The 16,578-nt window shown below is 43.1% G+C and overlaps 1 protein-coding gene across 13 annotated transcripts in view; it reads left to right on the top strand.

The window, feature by feature from the left end:
* Positions 1-8,304: 8,304 nt before the first annotated feature.
* Positions 8,305-16,578, top strand: part of CDC42BPA (CDC42 binding protein kinase alpha) — a 310,508-nt gene continuing 302,234 nt past the window's right edge. For all 13 annotated transcript variants that reach the window (XM_045796507.2, XM_087859422.1, XM_045796498.2 and 10 more), the window contains exon 1: positions 8,305-9,014. In XM_045796507.2, coding sequence (XP_045652463.1) covers positions 8,837-9,014 — 178 coding nt within the window. In that variant the 5' untranslated portion in view covers positions 8,305-8,836. The remainder of the gene's footprint in view (positions 9,015-16,578) is intronic.

The following is a 16,578-nucleotide window of genomic DNA, read 5'->3' as shown; positions in this document are numbered from 1 at the left end:
TTCATTCGGCTTGTAAGTGCTGATGCTGCTACCCTCTGGGTCAGAGAGAGGTCACAGTCTGTTCTAAAACATAATCACGGGCTCCACCATATGACTGTGGGTTTAATTAGCCCCCCGTACTGGTGTGGAAGCACTGAATCTTCTTGCTGAATGGAGCCTGGAGAGCGCATCTGTTCCGGGCCTTTTACCTTCTGGCAGGTGGATTCCAAACTATTCAAGAGAAATGGCTGTTGAAATTGGTTTGAAATGATCGTTTTTAAGATCTTCAGAGATTACAAGTCCATCTCCCTTTGTGTCTGATTTTGGGTTCTGCCATCCTGGAAATGAAGAGTTTCTCTATCTACATGAAATAAATTCCGTTTTAATAAAACTATTCTCTCTGGTTTAGCCCTTCTTTACATAGGAAATGATTGACCAAAATTCCTGCAAGAGAATGTCTTCTATGCTTCAAGTTTATAAGGGTCGTTTTAGTTTTCTCTTCTCTTGCTTAGACAGTAGGTCTTAATGTGATTATTAATCAGGTAACTGATACTAGTTTCTCTTTGCTTTGCTATGAGGTAGTTAGCAAAGCATTCCAGCGCTCGGGCTTTTTAATAATCTGATATAATATCTGATAATTTGAAATCCTGACCTTCCTATCAGCTCTGTAACCTTGGGAAAGCTACTTCCCTTCTCTCGTCCTTAGTCATATGGAAATGTTATGGACTGAACGTTTGGGTCCCCACCACCGCCCCTTCATACATTCAAATCCTAACTCCCAATGGGATGGTCTTAGGGGGTGGGGCCTATGGGAGGTGATTAGGTCACCAGGTGGGGCCCAGGAGGCGGGGTGGGGGGAATCAGTACCCTTATATAGGACACAGGAGAGAGGTTGCTTCCTCTCTCTCCTCGGCTCTCCACCACGTAAAGATACGGGCAAGGAGATATCCATCTGCAAATCAGGAAGGGGGCTTCACCAGGAACCGGATCCGCCGGCATCTTGATCTTGGACTTCCTTGCCTCCAAAACTGTGAGAAACAAGTTTTTTTTGTTTAATACCTTCCTCCCCTCCCAACCCCCCAGTCTGTGGTAATTTGCTATATAGCAGCCTGAGTTGAGGGAAATAATTGTCGTTTCTGCCCTATTGAGTTAAGATGGTTCCATGAACGTAAGGTCCTTGGTCTTGACATAGAAGACACTCGGTGTTAGCTGTTGTTGCTGTTTCTTGACGTCCACGGTACAGCAGGGAACACTGGTATCCCGTCTTTTCCCAAACTTAAAAACCTCCCTAAAGTTTTTTTTCCCTCTCGTTTAAAAATTTTGTAGACAAACCATCTACCTCTCTTGGAAGAAGAGTGTCTTTGTTACTTTATGCTTTAGGAATTTGGGGAGTTGTAATGTTAGGATGATAGGATTCTTTTTTTTTAAATTCAATTAGCCAACATTATAGTACATCATTAGTTTCAGATGTAGAGTTCAGTGATTCATCAGTTGTGCATAACACCCAGTGCTCATCACATCACGTGCCCTCCTTAATGCCCATCGTCCATTTACCCCATCACCCCCACCTCCCCTCCAGCAACCCTCAGTTTGTTTCCTATAGTTAAGAGTCTTTCATGGTTTTTCTCCCTCTCCGATTTCTTCCCATTCAGTTTCCCCACCCTTCCCCTATGATCCTCTGTGCAGTTTCTTATATGCCACATATGAGTAAAACCATATGATAATTGTCTTTCTCTGACTGACTTACTTTGCTCAGCATAACACCCTCCAGTTCCATCCACGTCAATGTAAATGGCAAGTATTCATCCTTTCTAATGGCTGAGTAATATTCCATTGTGTGTGTGTGTGTGTGTGTGTACACACACACACACACACCACATCTTTATCCATTCATTTGTCAGTGGTCATCTCGGCTCTTTCCATAGTTTGGCTATTGTGGACACTGCTGCTATAAACATTGGGGTACAGGTGCTCCTTCAGATCATTACATCTGTATCTTTGGGGTAAATACCTACTAGTAAAATTGCCGGGTCGTAGGGTAGCTTTTTTTTTTTTTTTTTTTAACTCCTTGAGGAACCTCCATACTGTTTTCCAGAGTGGCTGTACCAGCTTACATTCCCACCAATAGTGTAGGAGGGTTTCCCCTTTCTCCGCATCCTCGCCAACATCTGTTGTTTCCTGACTTGTTCATTTTAGCCATTCTGACTGGTGAGGTGGTATCTCATTGTGGTTTTGATTTGTATTTCCCTGTTGCTGAGTGATATGGAGCATTTTTTTTCATGTGTCTGTTGGCCATTTGTGTGTCTTTTTTGGAGACATGTCTGTTCATGTCTTCTGCCCATTTCTGGACTGGATTATTTGTTTTTGGGTGTTGAGTTTGAGAAGTTCTCTATAGGTCTAGGATACCAGCCCTTTATCTAATACGATGGGATTCTAAAGAGCACTTCCTCAGGGCACTTGATGTCCCTGTCATCAAGCTCCCAGAGGAGGGATAGCTCTCTTATGTTCTCAGGTAGCATTTCTCAGTAGGCAGCTCAACAGGGAGGCTCTTTCCTTAGGAAAATGCCTCTTCACTTCCCTCTTGGTTAGGAAGAGACAGTGCCTGCCCCCGCTTCTCTGAGGGGTTACACAATACAGACAAACCCTGGGAGAAGGTAGCGCACGGTCCCTGGTACTAGGTGCTGATGAATCAGATAAAATAAATGTGGGAGTTATCAGCATTGATATTTTATTCTGGTTACTACTTTAGCATGACAAATTACCTCCAAACATAGCAGCTGAACACAATCATTTTATTAGATTCATGGATCCTGTGTATCAGAAATTGGAAAAAGGTATAGTGAAAATGGCTGGTGTGCTCCAGTGACTGGAGCCTCAGCTGGGAAGACCTGAGGTCATGGTTGGGATGACTGACAGCTGGGGGCTGGAATCCTCCAGAGGCATCTTCAGAATATGTCTGGAAGTTGATGCTGCCTAGAGCTGCCGACTTAGTGTCTGCATGGGGTTCCTTTATGACTTGGGCTCCCTCTAGCATGGCAGCCCTGGGGACAGCTGGACTTCTTATAATAACTGAACTTCTTACATAGCAGTGCAGGGTTCTCGTGATGGTATTCCAGTGGACCAGGTGAGGCTACGTGGCTTCTTACAGCCAGCCTGCGAAGTGAAACGGTCACTTCTGCTACCTCCTACTTGTTACAAGGGAACCACTAAGATTGGCGTCAATTCAAGGTGAACAGATACAGACCCAACCTCTCCAAGAGAAGAGTGTTGAAGAATTTGTGACATGTTTTTCAAACCATCATATATAGTATTGAAATCCTTCAGGCTAATTGAGATCAACTTAAGGGAACAGGTGTAGATAGAAGAGAGAGAGAGAAGGCTCAAGGACTGATCCCTGGGGCATCCTGTTTTAGAGATCAGAAAAACCAGGAGGACCACCAAAGAAGACTGAGAAGGAGTGGCCAGTGAGGTAGGAGCAAATCAAGAGAGCGTAGAAGCAGAGTGGAGAAAAGTATTTCAGTGAAGCAGGGGCGGCGATCAGTGCTGCCGAGTACCGCTCAAAGGTCAAATGAAAAGTGGACTTAGGATCAATGACCATTGGCTTTGGTAACATGCAAGTCACTGCTAACCTGGGTCAAAGCAATTTCCATGTGTGATCACTGGATTCTCCAATTCTCACTTCTTCGGCTGCCAGCCCCCCAGGTCCCAGCCCTGTCACCTCCAGTGCCACCTCAGCCCTGAGAGGAGGCTTCACAGGCTTGGGTTTTGTCATCACACATGGCCATGGAGTCTTGCCAAATGATTCCTGCTGATGGGATTTGTAAGAGAAGACCAGCTCTCTTCTTAATGTTCCAATGTCCTACATAGGCTCCATAGTGGATGCTATCTGTATGGTAATGTTTGACCCAGAGCATATTTCTGAAAATTCCATTTATGGTACAGCTCGTTTATATAGAAACTTGATGAGAAGTTTAAGCAAGAGGCGTGAAGATAGGCAAGATCCATTGATGAGCAAGTGGGAAACAGGAGTCTGTGAACCTCACTGAACTTTTCCCAGATGAGTAGGGTTGGTTTGGTTGGTTTTTTAACCTTTTTGAGGGATTTAAAAAAAGCAAAATAAATATGAAAAGAGAGGAGTGAAAATTGCTCCTATGTTAAAACCAGGCACTTCAAAACCCACTTATTGTTTGTTCAGGTATAAAACATGTGTTTTATCTTTTTTTTGTTTTTTTTAATAGTCTGGGTAAAACCTTGCTCTCCCCTGTTTCCTCAGCTCTGCTATCACCTGTGAGATCATTTCCCAGAATTAAGGTTCTCCTGGTTTAAATACACAGGTGATTTCTGGTTTCCTGGTTGGACCCTGACACATCATATCTGTTTTCCCTCTTTTGCCTGGATGTCAATTTCTAAGGCCCAAATGTGTGAACTAACAACGCTATCTCCCTGCCTCCTGGTTATAACCGAATTCTTCAGACTTTCAGACCTCACTTGTGTAGTGGTTAAAACCATGGGCCCTGGGGCTCCCTGGCTGGCTTAGTTGGTAAAGCATGTGATTCTTGGTCTCGGGTTGTAAGTTTGAGCCCCATGTTGGGTGTAGAGATTCCTTAAAAATAAAATCTGAAAATAATAATAAGAAAATAAAGCCATGGGCCCCGGCATGGGCTAGGTGGGCTTCGTGTTGACCCACGACTCCTCAGTCACTTGCTAGCTAGGGATCCAAGTTCCCTAGGCCTCGTTTTCTGGTCTATGACATGGAGATGATACTTTTTCTACTTCCTATGCTTATGCTGATTGAATAGAACAATGTGTCCAAAGGACTCAGGACAGTATGTACACACTGCCAGTGTTCTGTAAAGGAAGCAATTATTAATTACAGAGTCTCCCTTTTTCATAATGGAAGCCTTTGCAGTTGGTATTACTCATGTTGGGAGCCAGATGTGAAGTGAGGATAAGCTGGGGTTTCAACCTCAGAGGTTGATAAACCAAGTCTATCATTTGCAGGGTCAGGAGGTGCTGGGCCCAAACGGGATGTGATGTGGCATGCACCTTGCTTTGGGCCCTGTTCTCCATCATCAAACCTACGGTCATTCTGGAGTAAGACACAGCAAGGTAAAAGTGGGGTCGATGGTTACAAATATTTGCTGGTGCATCAGTTCTCTTGCTCTCAGGTCAGAATTGGAGGAACAGAGCTCGCATTGGAGACTAGGCTTAATGACTCCCGTCCTGTCCTATTGTTTTCACTCTCCTATCTTCTGGTCCCTTCTCATCCTCTTCCTTTTCTGAACGGTTCAAATAATTCCTGGCACCTTCATATAAAACTTCTGGTGATTTCAATCAAATTGTGTTTGTGGTAGCATACATCTGATCTGCAGGCCCCCCAAGCAGAATTTCACAAAGACCTCCTCCAGGCTCCTTTCCCAGAGAACACCATGCCACTCTTGCTTCCCAGGAGCACTTCAAGCTCCGTGGGGCTGCTGGGGCTGCGCCTTTCTTTGGCTTAAGACTGGTTTCATTAACAAGCATGTTCACACTTCAACCCGAACATTTAAAATAACACCCGCACAATGTGTTTAGTGTCTAGTTAATTATTAAGTCTCTGAGCTTGAATTATTCAAGCCAAATTGATTGGGTTCAAACTTCTTCTTTCTCTTTGTGCCTTTTTTTTTTTTTTTAAAGTAAGTCCTCCCCTTTACTCTCTAAATAATGTGGAAAAGGTTATTAAGCAACCATCAATACCCTGGACTGTGGGTGGTACCCAAGTGCTGGCAGAATAGGTAGAGAGAGGACTGGCAGTTTGACTGTTTCGTTAAAAAACATCTGCATCTCACATACTTCCATCCTTAATTAGCATTCATGGAGACCTAACATGTTTTGGGTTCTCCCTTTCAAATTCTTCTTTATAGTTGTTTTCAAGTTGGATAAGTAAGTATGTTACAGTCAGTTCTATGGTGGAAAAGCAGAAGAAATGGCTTTTCTTGGCTACCCCATCTCAAGGTCAATTGGGACTGTTAAAATGTCTTGGCTTCACTACTAGAAACCATGTTGTTGAAGAACATTTGTTGACCCGAAGAGATGTTTATAGTATATTGTCAGGTGAAAGGAGGAGACTATTAAACTGTCTTTTATTTCGTATCATTTCTGTTAAAATGCGTGGGAAGAAGCCTTGAATAATAAACACCAAATATTGATTATTATCTGTGTTAGGAATAAGCATTTTTTTTGTTGTTATAGACGACACACACATATAAAGACGTCATGGCTAGAAATGATTCAGCTTTTGTCTAAGTCACTCATGTGTCAACAGCACATGGGAAATAATGCTGTCCTTATTTTAGACAGGCCAGTGTAGACTTCGCATGCGTAGATTTCACGCGAAATTCATAGTGTTTTGTGAATCACAGCAATTTGAATAATTCCCGTTAGCCTTCATTTCTTAGACTTCCTCGCTAGTTGCTCCTCAGCTTCCATATTATTAAGACGTAAAAAGATGCAATTGTGGGCATTCACAGAAAACATAACTGGCCCACGGGCATAGGCAGAGAATATAAAATAATTGTATTTTGGAGGAAAATTATAAAGGAGATGACAATTTTGAGAGGAAATGACAGAAACGCATTGACCCAGTTTGGTGATACATTTCCCTGCGGGGCCTTCCATGAGAAATTGGTAAACAGAGCTCTCCTAAAACCAAGACTCAAGAACACCTGGAAGGCCCTAAATGCTTAAATGCGTCAGGGGCCGCGGCCGCTGAATGACTTGCCGCTGCTGCCCGGCGTCCGCAGTGCCACTGGGGCACACGTGTGCGGGCGCGCGCGCGACTGCGTGTACGCGCGCACGGGGGCCGGGGGTTCGATGCCGGTGGAGCACGGTCCGGACTCCCCGCGTCCGCCGAAACCACGTAGGTGGCAGCCCTGGCTGGGGACGAACAGGCAGCAACTGGAGTGCTTCCGGAGGAGGAAAGCCAGTGCTGCGCGTAGGGAAACTTTTAGGACGAGAGATGGGCATTGTGCCCTTGGCACATACTCTCCCGACTGGGACGGTAGCGCACACGAGTGTGTCACTGCATTTGTCCTGGGAATGACACACGAAGTGGTGTAATTAGACACCCGGGGAACTGCTAGTCCGTTGAGCTCGCGCGCCGCATTTAGGGGGCGGATGGTGCGCAGGTTAGGGGCAGTGAGAGAGGCACGGTCCTCCGCAGGTCTGGGGGGAGCCTGACTCCTGCAGCTCCTGTCACCCTCCCCCCCCTCCCCCGAGCAAACGTGCGGGGCAGGTGGTGCTCCGAGCGCGCCGAGCGAGGCCCGCTTGCGGTCCGCACGAGAGGCCTCCGCGCGTCCTCCCGCATCCCTGCGTTCCACGTAGCGGCAGCCGCGGCCCCGGCCCCGGCCCCGCCGGCCCCCGCCTTCCCGCCGGGGGTGCAGCCACCCGCGCCCCGGCCCGCGCCCTGCCGGAGCCTCCGCTCTGCTCCGAGCGGCCGCGGGACCGACCCCGGCTGGGCCCGCGGACTCCGACTCCGACTCGGGCTCGGGGTTGGGGGGGGGGGGGTGGCGGTGGGAAGCTGGCGCGCTCGTGCCCGTGGCCGCCATATTGGATCCGGGCGCGGCGGCGCGCCTCAGGCCGGCGCGCGCGGCGGGGGCTGGGGGAGCCTCGCGGAGCCCAGGGTGCGAGCGCGCCAGGCCGGGAAGGCGGGGGAGGGGTGGGACGGAGAGGAAGGGAGTGGCTGCGAGCCGGGCTGCCGCAGCCTCTGCTCGCCTCAGCGGCGGCACCAACCCCTCCTCCTGCGCCTCGTCGGGGAAAGATGCCCTTAGCCCCGGGGCTTGAAGAAGGGGGAGAAGGAGCCGCCCGTGTCCTCTGAATCCAGACCCCCTCAATCCCCCGCCCGCCCCGCGCCAGGACGTCGGGAGCCTCGGGGCGGCCGAGGGGGGAGAGCGGCTGTCCGCCCGGCGCGGCGCAGACCCCCGGCCGGCGACCCCCACCATGGGGCGGGCGCGGGCGGCCGAGTAGCCGCAGCCCCCCGGAGCCGGGGCGAGCGCCGCCGCAGCCCGCGCTCCCGGCCCGGCCGTGCGGCGCGTCAGGCCCCGGCAGACGCTGCGAGGGCGATGAGGAGTTTCGTCTGGAATCCTCGGGAGAGACGACTCGCCGCGGAGCCGTGAGGAGGAGGACACCGGGAGGAGAAAGGAAGAGCGTCCTCCGGGCGGGACCGGGCGGGCGGCGAGCCGAGGGGCTGCCTCGGGGACCTCGCCCCCTCCCCGCCGCCGCCGCGCCGCCGCCGCCGGGGCGCTCTCCCAGCGGCGGGCGGCAGCCTTTGCAGCAGCGCCGTGCTTTTCCCTCCCCCATGTACCTTCTGGGGCTTTCCTCCCTTTTCCGTCTTCCTCCTTCCCGGGAAGTGAATTGCTGATGCGGATCGGACCCGATTCATTAATGATGCATCTGGATTCGTTGCGGGATTGTGTTGCACGAGTTGAATTTTGAATGAAGAAGAGTTGTATTTTGTTGTTTTCTTCTTGTTCTTTTTTTTTTTTTTTAAAGAAGTTCTGACTTTGGTTCGCTGTACTTTTAATTATTATTTTATTTAAATATACGACTTAATTGTATTATTCTTTTTAAGATGTATTAAAGATCTATTTTATGGTAACTTTTCCTCCCAATACATGCATCTGTGCGGGATCGAAGACGCTTCGGTGAAGGGGGCTTCCTGGCGTGTCGGGGTGTCATTCAGCACCGGCCGTGCATGACAGTTGTGTGCAGGACGAGGGGTTTATTTTTAAAACCGCACCTTTCAAAATTTAGGATCAGATACTCGTAGTGCAAACCGAAATACTCACTGAAGGAAGCGGCGGCGGACCCTGAAGGAAACATGTCTGGGGAAGTGCGTTTGAGGCAGTTGGAGCAGTTCATTTTGGACGGGCCCGCTCAGACCAATGGGCAGTGTTTCAGTGTGGAGACGCTGCTGGATATACTCATCTGTCTTTATGATGAATGCAATAATTCTCCGCTGCGAAGAGAGAAGAACATTCTTGAATACCTGGAATGGGGTGAGTCTGTGTTTTTCAGTAAGCTCTCTTTAGGTGGGCATTGGGATTTAATTGTTGCAGGGGAGTTAGTTATGAGTAAGCTGTGGACTCTGTCATCAGTATATAGATAGGCAGATAGATGGTCCGTGTAACATATATTTATAACATAGACTTAAATACATAATGGATATGGTACGTCCATTTAAATGTATGTACAGTGAAGGAATAGATACCAGTTATTCAACATTTTTGTTGTTGTTAAGTTTTTGGTAGATATTTTCCCAAGGGTAAAACCGTGCTACTCAATTATTGCCTTGACTTAATGTGGAATTTAGGAGGAAGAACTTATGTTTTGAGGTCAACAGTAAGAGATTTTGAATAATTGTGTGATGAGCAAAATGGCTTATTGCTCACAGTTGCCTAACGCATGGCGGAATAACGCACATTCAGTTGAAAGGTATTTATTGGTGGAAACATTCCTTCCCAGGCTTTGGAAATCACTCTTGAAATGGGAGGAGATAGTGACATGTCTTAGGTCAACAGGAACTGGAAGGTGGTAATCGCTGGGGTTTTATTTCATCTCCATATGGTCCAAGCAAGCTAAACATGGACTTTCCAAAAATTGTCATGTTTGTAAGATAGCATGACATAATAGTTAAAAAATTTTGTGATACTAGTTGGTGGAGAATGTTTGGGAACAGCTCCCACTTGAGGGTTAGACGGACTATAAATTTAATGCAGATCTAAACCGGTTAGATTTTTGTCTCCGTTTCCCTAAATAGAGATGTGATTTAGAAGACCGGCTGTAGTGTGATAGATCAGAGATGAGCGCGGACGCTCCATGTGACCTTCAAGCTTGGAGGCTTGGCTTAAGTTCTGCTTCCCCTTTATAGGAGAGCACGTTCCAACATCCAGCGGCTCTCTGTTGGGAAAACACACATCACCACCCACACCTGTGTTGGTACATTAGCTCTTGAGGGGTATTAGCTAAAGAAGTGTTTTGTACCTTTGGAAAATTAATAATTTTAGTTTGTTGGAAAGTGTCCTAAAATGTCTTTGTTCCCAAGTAAAGCTTTATTGTCTTGAAGTTAAAAGTCAAGTGGTGATTATTTCGTTCATTTATTTTTTTGCTTTGAAATTTATTAAAAATTAGTTTGTTAGGTAAATAACTTATTCAAGATGGCCTATATGATAACTTTATCCAACTTGCCAGTATCAGTTTTTTAGCAACTTGATGTCATGAGGTGTTTTAAAAATGTGTGTGTGTGTGTGTGTGTGTGTGTGTGTGTATTTATAAATGTGAATGGGATGATTTTTACAAACAGACTACCAGGCTCATACTAGGGATGTAAAAATTCTAAACCATCTTCTCTCTTAAGAGTGAGACAATTTTGATTGACTTTGGTACTGGCTTCGTATGTCTTTTATTTTTATGTGTAGAGTAAAATATTTTATAAAACATATGTTGCTTTACATTCCATGTTTCCTAAATTCAGAGGGTTGGTTTTTTTTTGTGTGTGTGTGTGTTTCTTTTGAAAATTTAAAGAAAACGTTTAGGTACTTCTAGAGTTTCAGTTCTTGAACTGTGGTTCCATAGTGACACTCTTGTCTGTGATCATGATTGTCATTTAGTACCTGTTCTTTCTCATCTACAACATGATGGGAGAACTCTATGTATGTACCAGTAATACATGTGATTTTAAAATTATGATAAAAGAGAAAATCATATTCTCAATTGCCTTTTGGTTATTAAGAGTTTACATAGTAGTTTTATGTGAGAGGGTATTTTGCTGTTTTGCCAGATTAATTTATGAATATTTTTCACCAAAGATATTTTCTTGGATTTTGTTTCTTATATCTCTATTAAAAAGCCTTGCTTATGCATATTTAGTTTAAGGCAAACAGCCAAAAGTCAGATAAGTATTTGGCCAAATATACTTTATTTTTCTTAAAGCTCTGAGGGAATTTTTTTTTTTTAAAGATTTTATTTATTTATTTAACAGAGATAGAGACAGCCAGCTAGAGAGGGAACACAAGCAGGGGGAGTGGGAGAGGAAGAAGCAGGCTCATAGCAGAAGAGCCTGATGTGGGGCTCGAACCCAGAACGCTGGGATCATGCCCTGAGCCGAAGGCAGATGCTTAACCGCTGTGCCACCCAGGCGCCCCTATTTTTCTTAACATTTTGAGTAATTTCAAACCAGGGACTTTGCACAGTTGACAGTAAGTTAAGTTTTAGTGGTATCCTTCATATTTTGTCTTCTTAGAAGTCTGACATAACAAAAATGTACAGTCTCAAGTCAACTCGTATTTTTCTCAGTAGTAGAGAAAAAGAGTAGAATTTTTAAGGAGTTTGTACGCTGTGGGGCTAGGCAGTGTCTAGTCAGGCATTTTTAAGTGTGAGGTCTTAAAAGTGGGAGTTATCAACCGCAGAAGTTTGGGTAAGGACTAAGAAAAAATTAAGACTGGAAAAGCTGTCAAAAGTTGTATCTTGAGTAGTAGCATTTATTATTTTTAAGTTATTTGAGAATTTAGGTTAAGAATGTCAGTCTGTTCTCTGCATTTAAGTATTGGAATAGATCAGCCTTGTTTGTCTGAATTGATCACTACATTTTGGGGACATGTCCTATGTTATTCTTATCATCTAACATTATATAAAGAACAGATGAAGTTTCCAGATAATGAAATGACCTCAGTTTAATTTCTTAAACATTACTTTTTTGGTTGGTGTTGGAAATTTATAGGGATTGTTTGTTGGGCTTAAATATGATAATTATGATTTGCGTTAAATGATGCAATTTTTAGTTTGAGTTTTAAAAGACCCAGTGTTCGCAACAGTAGAGCAGTAGTAGTTAAATAGTCTGTATTATGTGCTGTATATTTGCGTTTGGCTGTTTACATTAATGAACGTGTCATCTAGTTATGCTTTATTTTTATGCTGATGATAGGCTACTTTAAAAAATGGAGTCAGCCAAGGTTCTGTCTGCCTTGCCTCATTTCCATCAGTTTCACTTTATTCCTAGTTATGGTCCATTTCACTTTTATATTGGTACAGTTAATGTTTTGTTTGTTACAGTATCATGACAAGAATGATATCTCACTCAGATATATTTTTTTTGGGGGGGAAGGGCAGCATTCCTTGCTAGAGCTGATGGCTTGAGGGAGGAAATAAGTGGAGTTTTAGAGAAGAAGAAGGAATTAAGGCAGTGAGCAGTAGAGCAAGGGGATAAGAGTGCCTTAAGGCCATAGACCACTTAAATTAATAATATATATTTTCCAGTTATACCCAGTAAGGTTCGAAAGACTTTTGTGTCCTTGTTTTTTAACTGGTGAAATAATGGTTTGTATGTTTGTTTATAAAATAATAATTTTGATGTCAGTAGTATAACTCTAGCATAAGTTACAGTAGAGTTGTGGGAGTAAAAATAACGTTTATATTATAAACTAATTTGCTAGCAGTGACTAAATGACTGCATTATTCATTGAATTGGCTACCTTCTACTTCGAAATGGGAAATTGGAATTTTAGGGAATTCTTTACCAACTTAGAGTAGGTGTAAAATAATGTTACTCAATACAAATGAAGCATGCAAGGCTATCTGTATGTGGATAACTTTTTTGATGGTTTCTGAATTTTGTACTTTGTAATATTTCATTTAAAATTATCTTTAATAATTTTATAGGTTATTTAGTGTATGCACACACATCTAAATGATAAGAAACTTGTTACTAGAGCACGTCAGTGGGTACTGTGATTTAAACTTTTCCTTTCATTGGGGTAGTTTTAAAGCTTATTTACATTTTTTCAGGGGTGGTTCAATTAAGTGAGGTGATGATGGCTTGATTAGAAGGATCTGAATCTTTTCTAGGACACTTGGTTCTTCACTTCTGCTGTTGCTCCTTACTAGGTTTATGTTAGTAGAATTTGTCATGCCAAACTATCAAAGTGTTCGTTTCATACAGATGATTAAGTTTATTTTTATTTAAGTCCTCAGGGTTGTCATAAATGTCATCAGAAATACAGATTGGGCACTTGTTTCCTTTGTACTAGTCATCTAATATTCTGGTCTTTTCTAAGAACGATAGTGAGGAAGTAGAATTTCTTGACCTAACACAATGCTGGTACATGGTAGGAGCATGTTCAGTAAGTAGGAGCTGTTACTTTTCCATTTTTCTTTTGTTTCTCTCTGGTTTTGTTTTGTTTTTAAAGGAAATTATTTTATTTTTTAAGATTTTATTTGAGAGAAAGAGAGAATGAGCAGTGGGGAGGGGGAGAGGGAGAGGGAGAGAGAGACAGAAGCAGACTCACTGCTGAGCAGGGAGCCCGATGTGGCACTCAATCCCAGGACCCAGAGATCATGACCTGAGCTGAAGGCAGACACTTAACTGACTGAGCCACCCAGGTGCCCCTATTTCTCTGTTTTTAATAAAGTATAGTTAACATACAGTTATTATATTATTTTCAGGTGTGCAGTACAGTGATTCAGCAATTCTGTACATTACTCAGGGCTCATCAAGATAAAAGTACTCTTAATCCCTTTTATCTGTTTGACCCATCCCCCCCTCCTCCATCTCCCCTCTGGCAACTAACCACCAGTTCTGTGTTTAAGAGTCTGTTTTTTTGATTTGTTTCTGTTTGCCTTTGTTTTGTTTCTTAAATTCCATATATGAGTGAAATCATATGGTATTGTGTGTGTCTCTCTCTTTTAAGAATATATGGCTCTGTGAGTGAGAGTGCGGATGTTAGGATTAACAGTTTAAGAATTTTAGGAACTTATTTTTCATATGGATACGTAGGGCATACCTTCGTATAGCAGCGTAAAAACAAATAGCATAATGTTGGCAATTTAATGAAATATTTCATAATTCCTGGGACTTAATATTACAGAATAAGCCCAGGCTATTTTAAGGTAAAGGAACAGAACTTGGTACAAATTAATATTTTTACACTACTCCTCAGTGGCAGTCAAAAATTTGCTTTGAAATCTTTTCTCCTTTGGCACACTTATGGCCGGTATGTTGTATATGTAGCTCATTGTGTTTTATCCTATTGGTTTTCATAGATTTTAAAATCAATTTACTAAGTCCAACCAGCATTTAAAAAATTAAATAGACCAGAATAGAAAATATTAAGGACATCATGTTTAGAAAGAATAAGTATTTTCATGCAAAACTCTTGTGTCTTCCTATATTTCTATGTAGATTGGGATCCAAAAAGTTTGAAACTCGAGTGTAGATGAAGCTAAAATATGTTGTTTGACAGCAAGATGATTGTAGACCTAGTTCCTCTCCCCCCCCCCCCCAAAAAGCGCACATGATAAAATTGGGGAAAGACTGAAGAATTTAAAGAAGAGGAGTTTAGGGTGGGGCAAGAAACTTGGAAGGAGGGATGGAGAATGGGAGAAAGGATGAATGATAAAAATGAGCATGAATGTAGTGTTTTCCTGGGTTGCTACTTAAGTCTGCGCTGTGAATGGGTATGTTTAATTTACAAGAACTTAGTGAACAGAGAAATTGACTTCACTCCATTGTATTGTCTATAGTCTTTGATAGTTCATTTCCTTTTCTTTGACATTTTTCCTTTTCTGACTTTGGGCTCTTGGGTGTTGGCTCATTGATTGTCAGAGTTGAAGTTTGTTGAACATGAGGGAGGATCATATGACCTGTAGGCATTGGTATTAGTTTTTTGGTTATCTTCCCATTCCTCCAGATGAACTCTAGAGTAGATGCAAGTGAGTAGGATTTGCTAGTTCCATGGATTTTCTGAACCCTTGTTACTTATGAAACTACCAGTGGGAGTGACTTCAAGTGTTCGGAAGCTATGGGGCCAAGAATTGCTTGGCTGCTTTCGCTGTGTGTTAATGAGTCAAGAAATTCTTTACATAATGATTTTTGTTTTTGAATGACCCACACTGTAAGTATAAGTCATCCCAGATATAGAAATGGCTATTTTTTGTTATCACTGCATACAAAACTCCTTTGTAGATCAAGGGGATTTCTTTCTCTTCCCCACTCATGCCCATCAGAGCACCAGGGTCGCTCTTCCCGGCTAGTTGCTCTGTACTTTCTTTCTAGTGTCCACTTCCTTTTTCCAGTTAGTACATGGGGAATGGCTAGCCCTATATTGGCTAACCCCCAGTGCTTCTTTATCTGCTCCTATAGGAAAGCAGCACTTCAGCTCTTGAGGTAACAGAAGTCTTGAAGACCTGGCTCCGCACTCTCCCATCTTGCTGTTTTCCCCTTAATATTTTCCTCCTGTGAACTGTTCGCTTCTATTTTGGAATTAGGGCGTTTTCACTCTAGCCGCATCCCTAGTTTCAAAATGTGTTCTGGAAATCCAGGGCATATTAATAGGTGCTTTGTGGCAAGGGAGGGGAGGGAGATGTTTATGTGGCTAAATAAATTTGGGGAAACTATTTTAAACAAAATTAAACAACAGAAATACTGCCAGTTATCCTAGAATTTATACAGTTGGTATGATTATAGAACCATCTTTTTAAAGAATATCTGGAAAATGTATGGCAAGCAGTGTTGGGAAACTTTGGGACACTGTGTGGTTTGAGAGAATCCAAGTCTGAGTACGTTGTCTTTTCTTTAGTGGTTTTGGACTTTTAATTGTCTATTGTGTGATAGTCATGTGAACTGAGAGATAAACTTGATCATGGTGGTCTAGTATAAGAGTGATGGTGATTAACAATTACATCTGGGGAAAACACCTTATAGGGTGATACTAGATATAAAATAACGAGCCAGTGCTATCAGCCCCTACAGTCCTTGAAATTACTGAGAAGACTATATATGACCTTTTCTTGCTCTAATTAAACTTGCTTTTCAAGTATAGGTATTCACAATAAATACAGGAATTCTCACTTTATCTTTTGTAGCTTTAGTTACTATAATTGTTAACATGTTGCCAAAGTATATGAAATAGTTTTATTCATTACTTTGTGATATTTAAGAGGAAAAGATCAAGGACTCGGGCAATTTTAGAATTCATTATAGTATTAAGTATTGTTTTATCCAAGGTTACAATGTTTTAACTAAGCTGTTGGTTTCAGACTTTTGGACTAGTGTGGAATTTCTGTATTACTTATAACATGATATGTGTGAAGCTATGGGTTTCAGGTGCCAGCACCTATCTATATGTGGTGAAAAGAAACCAGAAAATACAATCCTTTTATTAAAGAGAAAAACATACATACAGGTATACCTTGGAGATACTGAGGGTTCGGTTCCAGACCGCTGCAATAAAGCGAATATCGTAATAAACTGATCCAAATGATTTTTTTGGTTTCCTAGTGCATATAAAGGTTATGTTCACACTGTACTGTGGTTTACTAAGTGTGCGATACCATTATGTCTAAAAATAAAAAAAGGACATACCTTAATTAAAAAATGCTTTATTGTTTAAAAGTGGTAGACATCATCTGAGTTTTCAGCAAGTTGCAATCTTTTTGGTGCTGGAGGGTCTTGCCTCCATGTTGGTGGCTGCTGACTGGTCAGGGTGGTGTGCGCTCAAAGGTTGGGGCAGCTGTGGCAATTTCTTAAGATAACAATGAGTTTGCCTCATCGATGGACTCTTCCTTTCA

The sequence above is a fragment of the Ursus americanus genome, chromosome 2 (assembly GCF_024610735.1).
Source record: "Ursus americanus isolate L20-20 chromosome 2, mUrsAme1.1.p, whole genome shotgun sequence".
In the NCBI taxonomy this organism is placed as follows: Eukaryota; Metazoa; Chordata; class Mammalia; order Carnivora; family Ursidae; genus Ursus; species Ursus americanus.
This window is presented reverse-complemented; position numbering and strand designations above follow the sequence as displayed.